Below are 8,719 nucleotides of genomic sequence, written 5' to 3'. Positions count from 1 at the left end.
CGTGGCAGCCACGTCTCTGCCACGTGACACTGGGCACCTGGCTCTTCTCCAACAAGCTTTTCGTGAAAAGAGAGAGATGGTTCTCAATTCCCTAAGCGACGGCATCCAAAGGCCCCATGCCCGTCCCACTGCGAGAAGGGAGCCAGCAGGACACGGCGGGTGGGGGTGGGGTCACACGCCAGGGCTGACGCATCCGCGCCACGGCCTTCTGTCTTGGCCCCGTGCCGTGCCCAGGGTGAGGCCCACCGGGCGGGGTTCCCGCACTCCATCTCTGGGGTCAGAGCTGAGACCGGCCAGATGCGGCACAGCTGCAGAGGGGTCACGAGGCGCCAAGACAAGCGTCATCAGAAAATAGTTTAATTATGTACAAGCGGCTGCCGGGCTGGTCACGCAGAGGAGGAGTCAGCGTCCACGAGTGGGATTCGGGGCGGGCCAGCTGAGCAGCGCGCTCTCGAGGCAATGGCCACTGGACAAAATGAAACAAATCACAAACCGCGACAACCGTTGGGGGAATGTCATCAACACGTTTCCTTCAGGACCAGAAAACGAAAAGGAGACTCAGAGGCTCTGGAATGCTTTCTCTCCTCGTGCCGCGGAGTGGGGAGCGGCGTCTGCCACGCACCCTCCGGGGGGGTGGTGCCCACAACGGTGCGGGTGCGGCCACGTGAGCCCACGCCACGACGGCCACAGACAGGCCCCTCCAGGTGGAGCCCAGCAGTTTCTGGCTGGCTCCACGAGCCACACGCGGAGCCTCAACCGCCGTGGGCTTAGAAGAGGGGCCGGGAGCCCTGGCTCTCGAACTCGGCCCAAGCGTCGCTCAGCTCCATGAAGATCATCCTGGCGAGCTGCTCGTATGGCTGGCCTGCGGCCTGAGGGACCGGACCAGGGGGTGAGGGGGCCTTGAACCTGCTCCCAGCTGCCCCCCCACCGCCGACCTGCTCACGTGCCCCCCGCCCGGCGCTCACCTTGTCCGGGTGGACCGCCAGCACAGCACGGCGGTACTGTTTTTTCACCTGCCCGGGGGTCACCAGGTCGGCCATGCCCACAGGGGTCCAGCGGCTCTCCCCGTCCCACAGCACGGTGTGGAGGGTGGACAGCAGTGCACGGATGTTCCTCTCCTTGCCCTCCGTCCACTCCAGGAGCTGCGGGGCGGGACGCTCAGGTGCTGCCGAGCACGGGTCGGGGCCTCTGCCCTCTCCGCCCGCCAAGCCACTGGCCATCATCCCCAGGGCTCCGTGCACGGTCCACCGCATGGGGCAAGGCTCGACCGTGAGTTGTTAGGACCAGACGCTGACCCAATGCCCCAGGACGATCAACAGTACTCCAGGGGCCTGACTACACATCACACAGAGGCCAGGGGCCTGGCTGTCAGCGGGACGTTCAGAGACACCCTCCCACCGTGGCCCTGCCTGCCCCAGGATCCCAGTGTCCAATGAGGACAAGAGGCCTGGCTCCTGGGCGGGGGGGGGGGTGGGGGGTGGGGGGCGGGTTTCAGATGACCCCCAAGGCCACATCAGCCCTGGGGGGGCTTTCAGAGCTGCCCGGTGAACTGTCCTGCACGGAGAACACGCCCTGACCCGCCCCCCCCCCCCCCCCCGCCCCGTCCCCTCCCCTCAGCAGCGCCGCATCTCACAGCCAGCCATGCCCGGCAGATGGCCCTTGTCACCCCAGGTGCCCTGAGCGGCTCTCCCCTGGGCCAGGCTTGGCGCTGGGCCGGCTCACTGGCCTGATGGCACCGGGGACGGGTCCCACCGGCCAGGTCTCCAGAGGGGTGAGGCACAAAATCATCACCCCAAAACGCTTCCGGCAAGTCAGCCAGGCCGAAACAGCAGCTGCCAGCTCTGCGAGCACCTTGGACCAAAGACCTTTTGCGTCCGAGAGGCTCAGGGTGAAGGCCAATCACGTCCGCAGCCCCGGGGTGCCCAGGCCGCCCTCACCTTCAGCTTGAGTGGGTCTGCGTCTCTGGCCTGCTCCTGCCTCCGCATCTCTGCCATGGTCCTGGGCCCCTTCCTGTCAGACTTGGAGGAGAACCCCTGATCGGACAGCAGGTCCTCAAAGTCGCTCTCGGACACTCTCGGCTTCTGACCTAGGGGAGAACAGAGGCTTGGCAGACGGATGCAGCGCCGCGGGCCCTGGCCGTGCGTGCACACCGGGGGAGACCCTCCGTGGAGGGCGCGGTGCTGCCCCCACACTTCGGGAGAAGCGCAGCGAGGACGGTTCTGTCGCTCAGGAACGGGCCCCACATACAGAGCCCGCAGCCTGCACCACCATTTCTGGCTCAACGACCCTGAGGGCTCCAAGGACAGCCACCTCCGTCACCTCCTGGAGTCAACGTGGATGTGCCGTCTCCACGACAGACATGGCAGCCAGGCCCAGGCTAGAAGGCTCCCGGACAGCGTGGGCCTGGCCGCCGCGTCCTGGCCCTGTGACCATGGCCTCCCCGAAGGCTGCCTGGCCCATGCCGGCCCGGGAACGAGAGGAACACACCGTGGACACGGTCCCCCCAGAGCAGCCGCCCCCCCACGCCCCCCTCCCCCGAACACGCTTTCCCGGGACGAGCTGTTAGTTGGAGAAAACAAAGCAGATTTTGCTGTAACTACTTCCCAGCAAACCAGGCAAAGCCTCACATGGGAGGGGGAGCGCAAACTCACCGAAGCTAGGGGTGCGGAAACCCCTCTCCTCTCGGCCGCCGATCACACTTAGGTTGGCGGTGTAGTTAGGCCTTGGCTGTGCACAGGCTTTGGCGGGTGGCTTGGCCTGCGGGGGCCATGGGGCGCTCTGGGCCGGGGGCCGACTGGTCTGCTGCCAGGAGCTGCCGCCTGAGGGAGGGGGGGCGGTTTTAGGGCCGAAACCTCCAGGAGCAAATCCAGCAGGCGAGCCTGGGGAGACAGTTCACAGTGGGCGAGTGTCAGACGCGACAGCTGCTCAGTCCCCGAAGTTCCCAGCACTCAAGCCCGCACACATGCTGGAAACGGACACTCAGCTCAGAGGCCAGGACGGGGCAGCCGTCAAGGTGGCCCCCGCAGCTGGACGGTCCCCAAGGGCTAGGGGACAGTGGGGACAAGTGCTGCTTCTTTAACTTTTGACTTGGAACCAGACGGAACCAGACTGCCGGGAGGCCGCACGACGGGCTCCAGGGCCCCCAGGCCCGGCTCACGCAACACGGGCTGTGCCAGACCAGCCGCCCAGCACCTGCCAGCTGGAGGGCACGCCGGCGTGTGCGCGTGGTTAGCACGTGCACGCATCAGGACGCTCCTCTGCTCTCCATCTCCGGGACTGTCAGTTCAAGAATGTTCTAGAAATGGAATCAGAGAGCAGGTGAGCTCTGCAGTTGGTGCCCTGTGCTCAGGACCCGTTCCTGCTCATTGCTGAGGAGCGTCCCATAGTAGTGACACACGGCGGGAGGTCTGTTCGATCACTGGCCCTTGGGAGGGCCTCACGGCTGGCTCTGGTTTTCGGCAGTTCCGGACGAGGCTGCTTCGAACACTGTGCACAAAATCCTGTCCTTTCTCTGGGATGAATGGCAGCCACACATCTACTTTCTTGAGAAACCGACGGACTCTTTTCTGGAGCGGCCGTGTTGTTTCACGTTCCCACCAGCCACACGGGTGAGACTGTTCCCCCCGATCCCCATCAGCGCCTCGTGCTGCTAGTGATTTCACCGTGGCCACGTGCTCGGGGCACCCCCGCAGCCTTCCAGTGGCTACCGCGTCACGACCCACCCATTTTTCTAAGTGGGTTTTTGTTTTCACCGTTCTCGTGTACCCTCGCTGTGAGTTCTAGGTCAGACACGCGGTCCAAGAATGCTCCTCCTACGTCTGCATTTCATCTTTCTATCTTTCAGCAAAGAAGACTTCGTTCTGATGAAGTCCAAGGTTATTTTCTGTGTCGCGGTTCGTGGCCTAGGGGACAGGTAAACTGAGCCCTAGGCCCCAGAGATATTCCCCTACGTTTTCTCCTACGGGCTCTGTCATCTCTCACATTCACGCTTAAATCTATGACCGGCTCTGAGCCCCCTGGCAGGGGGACGTGAGGTTTAGGGTGTGCTTCTGCCTGCGGAGGCCGCATCGCCCCAGCGCCGTCTGCGGGTGGCCGGGCACCCCTGTCGAAAACCGGCTGGGCCCGCACGTGTGGGTCCACGTGTGGGTCCCGCTGCGTTCGGCTGACACCAGGCGGTGCCGACTTCAGCAGCTACAGACTAAGCCTGAAGCCGGGGGGAGGGACGCCTCCCACACCATTCTTCCATTACAGAAATACTCCCGTCACTCAGGGCCTCCGACTCTCCACACAAGTGTTACTACGAGCTCGCCCGTGGCTCCAGAAACCCTCACTGGGCTTCCTGGTAGGAAGCTTGTGCTCAAGCCACAGACCCGTGAGCGCAGTCTGCCCCTCCACGTGCCCCCGCCACCCTCACCGGGCCTGCGTCCGCCGGCCCCGGAACACGAGCCCACGCCGTTTACCACCAACAGCCTCTCCTACACTGTTGACGGGGTCGAGGACAGCTCCTGCCCGGCCCGGGACAGGGTGGACTCTGTTAGCTAGCCGTGGAATGGGGAACAGCCTCGCGTTCCTGGAACAAACCCTCCATGGTTGTGGGGCACAGCTCGTTCTGAGCGATGACAAATTCTCTTTGCCTCAGCTGTGCTGCAGACGTGTGCATCTGCATTCATGAGGGACACTGGCCCCACGGGCGTCTTTTCTCGTACGGACCCTCGATTTGGGGGTCAGGGTAACACCGGCTCCCCAAGACCACCTGGAAGGCATCTGTCCTCTTCCCATTTCCTGGAAGACGCCACGTGGATTGGTTCGAATTCTTTAAACATTTGGGAAAACACCCCTTGTGGGGTCCTGTCGACTCGGAACTCGTTCCCGTCACGGTCACGGGGCTGCCCCAGGGATGGACTCTGCGCCGGCTGGGTTCTGCTGGTGGCCGGCGCCCAGGAGTCCGGGTGTCCCTCGTCACCCTCCAGAGCCTCTAGGTCTGCAGGGACACCCCCCCCCCCCACCTCACTCCCGATGTCGTCCTTCCCAACTGGTTTTAATAGAGCTTTGTCTTTTTGTCTGTTTTACGGCTTTCTGACTTCTCTTCATCCTTTCAAAGAATGAGGTTTTGTTTCTGTTTCACAGATCCAGGCGCTTTTCCCATCTCCCTTCTTTTTGCTTGGGGTTTATCTTGCTGTCTTTTCAAACACCCGTGGGGCGGGTCACGACACGGCTCAGAGGGTCCCTGGTGCCCAGAGCCCACGTGCTGCCCTGTGCCCGCTCAGCCCCGCCAGGGCCGCGGCCCCTCACTTCGGGATCCCACGCCGCTTCCTTCTGCCCCGCACGCTGCCCCGTCTCCTAACGGCCCGTGTGTGCCCGGCGTGTAAGCGTCTGAAGACCGAACGCTCCCCTTGCTGTTGCCGGTTTCCAGTCCATGTGGTCAGGGAACCACCACGGTCTTGGTGATGTCGCCCCTTCAAACGTGCCGAGCTTTGCTTACCAAGGCCCAGATGCGCCTGGGGAGAGTGTGTGCTCTGTGCTGTTGGAGCCGAGCACTGGGAGAGTCACGGGGCCCTCCCGGCCAGGGACGCCTCCAGCTGTGCTGACCTCACGTCCTGCGGCTCTGTCATTTGTCGAGAGGGATTTGATGGCTGCAACTAGAGTCTGACTTCGCCGGTTTCTCCTTTCCATCTGTCAGCTCTCCCCAGGACTCCCTGCTTCCTGAGCGTGTGTGACGAAGGATCTGGGGTCACAGTGCAGACCTGAATGCCAGCCTCCATCCCAGGAATGGGTCACTCGGGACCTAAGACCAAGAGGTCCTTCCCCCCAGCACCCCAACAGGACTTGGGGCCAACAGCCTGGCACCACACAGGAGGCTCCGGGCAGCCCACCCCTCGCGTGAGTGGCCTGGGACACAGGCCACACGGGGGGAAACGGCCAAGTGCAAACTCAAACTCCCAGGAATGCCCTCAGAGAGACAACGCAACCTGGAACACAGGAACGTACGAGAACAAAACTACTCAAAGAAGAAGAGCCACAGGGACCCAACAAGACAGACGCAGAATGAGCCCCAATATGGCAGAGACGTGGGCGGCGGGGGTGGGGGGCGTCCAGTAGACCCAATGGGCGTCACAAGAAGGGAGCAAGGAAGTACAAGCGCGTCAGAGGCACAGCGGTTTGCCCAGCACCGAGGAACATCAGGCCCCAAACCACACCGATGCTGTGCCAGGCGCCATGCGGGCTGCAGGGAACACACACTATGCTCCAGGAGGAGGAGGGCACGGTCCTGAGGCCCCACTGCCAAGCAGACATTATCTCCAGTGCCAGCCAACCGGCAAGGGATAAGGGACCGCTCACTCATGGTCCCAATGCCCCCCACACATCTGGAGGAGCCAGAGGGACCCCGAGGACACGCGTCCCCGGGACAGATGCTGGGGGGGGGGGGGGCGTCTTGTGCACACATCCACTGCTCCCAGCCAAGTCCCTGCTCCCTAGATGGCCCATGCGTGCCTGACACTTCTTGGCGTTAGCTTGGTTCACAAGCACCTGCAACGAGAGCACGGCCAGGGACAGACAGCCTGCACCCTCCTGGGAGAGGTGCTCCTCCAGCGTTCCAGCCCCCTCACACCCAATGGGGCGGGCACGTCACCTTGGAGGCCAGAACTGAGGTCACCGAGGTCTGCAAACGGGTCCAGGCTCTGAGACTTGGTCCAGCTGGCTGAAGGGCCGGGAGGGGCGGGCTGTCCTCCAGCAGAGAAGAAAGGACCTGGAGAAGGGCAGAGAGAGCATGAGAAGGTGCACCCACGGGATGCTCCTGAGGCCACGCCCAGCCAGTGGCAGCACCCACGCCAGCTCAAGACACAGCCCTGCGCGCAGCCACAGCTGCTCCTTAAGCAGCTAAGGAGATTCCTACCACTCTGACCCTGTAACCCCACTTCCCAGAACGCACGTAAAGTGTGACCGTGCTGGACAACAACCCTCACAACAGTCACAGCGGAAGATGTTCTACCTGAGACGCTGCGGTATCTGAACCAGTTACCACCATAAACCCCACAAGGGAATGTCACATGGTCATTACAAATGACGGCTGTTCGTATACAAAGAGTTCGTACAAATTAATTAAAAAAAAAAAAACAAACAAAAACTAAAAACATGCAAAATAACAGTCGATTTCCTTCAAAATGAAAAAATGCAAATTAAGAGAACTACGTATCAAATTAGCAACCCTGGTGAGAACCTCAGGCTTGGGACTGCTCCCAGGTGAACAGATGGCCCCCGAAAGGGGACACGGGTCACAGGCTCTCGACAGCAACTCGCTACTGGAACGTTCCCAACAAGACAGGATCCCAGACATACAAAAAGAAAGATGCGCGGAAAGGGTGGGGCACCGCCCCTGCGCTGGCCACGCGCCTTCAGGAGGCAAGGGAGCCACGCAGACAGGACGCCACCAGGAAGCGCTACAGGGACCCCTCGCAGCACGAGCCGTGAGCAGGCAGAGCCTCCCACAAGTCCAGCCCCCCGCCCCAGCCCACAGGCGTGGGGGAGCGGGGGTCCCAGTCCCATCCCGTACCAGACACAGAGATACCAGAGCCTGGCGGGGGCCCGCCTGAGAACTGGTCTCCACAGGGCCGGGCTCGTACCTTCACTAGCAGGAGCAGGGGCCGGAGCCTCGGCCCAGGCCTCCCACCCTCCCAGCAGATCCGGGTGGCTGGCCGAGGCGGTCATCTTGCTGGGCTCTGCTGGTATATCCGCTGGAAAGATAGCAACGCTGTCTGGGGCGCCCCCTGGTCGGGGCAGGCAGTCACAAGCCCCCTCTCTGGGAGGCTGGGAGGGCACCCTCTGTCCCCCCGCACGTGTGAGCAGCAGGCTGGGAACAGAGCAGCCCCCGAGGCACTCCTGGCCGACCCCCAGGGTCCCCGGGGAGCTGCACTGGGCTCGGTCCACACCGACCGGCTTCTTGCTTCTTCGGGGTCTCGAGGACACATCGTGTGGTCACTGAACTTGCCAACTGGACAATGGGGTCAGCAGCTCACAGAGCAACGACAGCAGGTCTTCAAAGGCCTCCCCACCCTGTGGCCACACGTCCTCCCAGATGTGTGCTGATACCCCCACGATCTGCCTTCACCAGTCCCCTGAGGCCCCGCCCCGTGCACGGGCTGGACACCCGCAGGCTGTCACCTTCCCAGGGGAGAGGGGAGCTGTGGCAACTCAGGGTCCACAGCAAGGGACGTCGCTGCCCACCCTCCAGGCCTCGACCCTGGCGCTTACCCAGGTGCAGGAAGTCGGTGTTGCAGGCTGGGGGCGGGGCGCTGTGGGTGGAGGGGAAAGAGGTGGGAGCAGCAGGAGGTTCTGGATTAAGAAATTCGCCAAAGAGGTCGGGCTTGGAGCAGGGCTGGGTGTCTGGACCAGATGGCAGGAGGAGAGGATCAAATGGGTCGGCTGCAGAAGGACACCCAAAAAGCAGGTGGAGGTGAGGCTGTGCGTGAGTGCCCCTGGCCCAAAACATCAGGCACGAGGCTAAGTCCCAGCCAGCGCAACGGCCCCTCAGACCCAGGATGAGGCAGGCCACACCATCCTCTGTAAGAAGGCACCGAACAGCCTGATGTCCTCGCCTTAGACTTTTCTTGGAGAGGCAGCCCGTGGGGGAAGGGCTGGCAGTTCCTGGGATGGACGGGAGTGTCGGGGGGGCCTCGGGAATCTGACCCTCAGAGCAGCCGCCTCGGGCCATCGCGCCCTG

The 8,719-nt window shown here is 62.8% G+C and overlaps 1 protein-coding gene across 7 annotated transcripts in view; it reads right to left on the bottom strand.

Moving 5' to 3' along the window:
- Window positions 1-341: 341 nt before the first annotated feature.
- GAK (cyclin G associated kinase) overlaps window positions 342-8,719 on the bottom strand; it is a 54,020-nt gene continuing 45,642 nt past the window's right edge. For 6 of the 7 annotated variants that reach the window (XM_047094136.1, XM_047094138.1, XM_047094139.1 and 3 more), the window contains 7 exons: window positions 8,251-8,421; window positions 7,623-7,733; window positions 6,632-6,748; window positions 2,652-2,879; window positions 1,938-2,086; window positions 966-1,142; window positions 342-869 (listed from right to left, as the gene is read on the bottom strand). In XM_047094136.1, coding sequence (XP_046950092.1) covers window positions 768-869; window positions 966-1,142; window positions 1,938-2,086; window positions 2,652-2,879; window positions 6,632-6,748; window positions 7,623-7,733; window positions 8,251-8,421 — 1,055 coding nt within the window. In that variant the 3' untranslated portion in view covers window positions 342-767. The remainder of the gene's footprint in view (window positions 870-965; window positions 1,143-1,937; window positions 2,087-2,651; window positions 2,880-6,631; window positions 6,749-7,622; window positions 7,734-8,250; window positions 8,422-8,719) is intronic. The other variant, XM_047094137.1, reaches the window with a different exon arrangement.

This window comes from Lynx rufus, unplaced genomic scaffold (genome assembly GCF_022079265.1).
Source record: "Lynx rufus isolate CCGP_SWC_20201006 ecotype Redwood Valley unplaced genomic scaffold, mLynRuf1.p SCAF_38, whole genome shotgun sequence".
NCBI classification, from domain to species: Eukaryota; Metazoa; Chordata; class Mammalia; order Carnivora; family Felidae; genus Lynx; species Lynx rufus.
The sequence above is the reverse complement of the archived record's forward strand: the minus strand, read 5'-3'. Positions and strand labels throughout refer to the sequence as shown.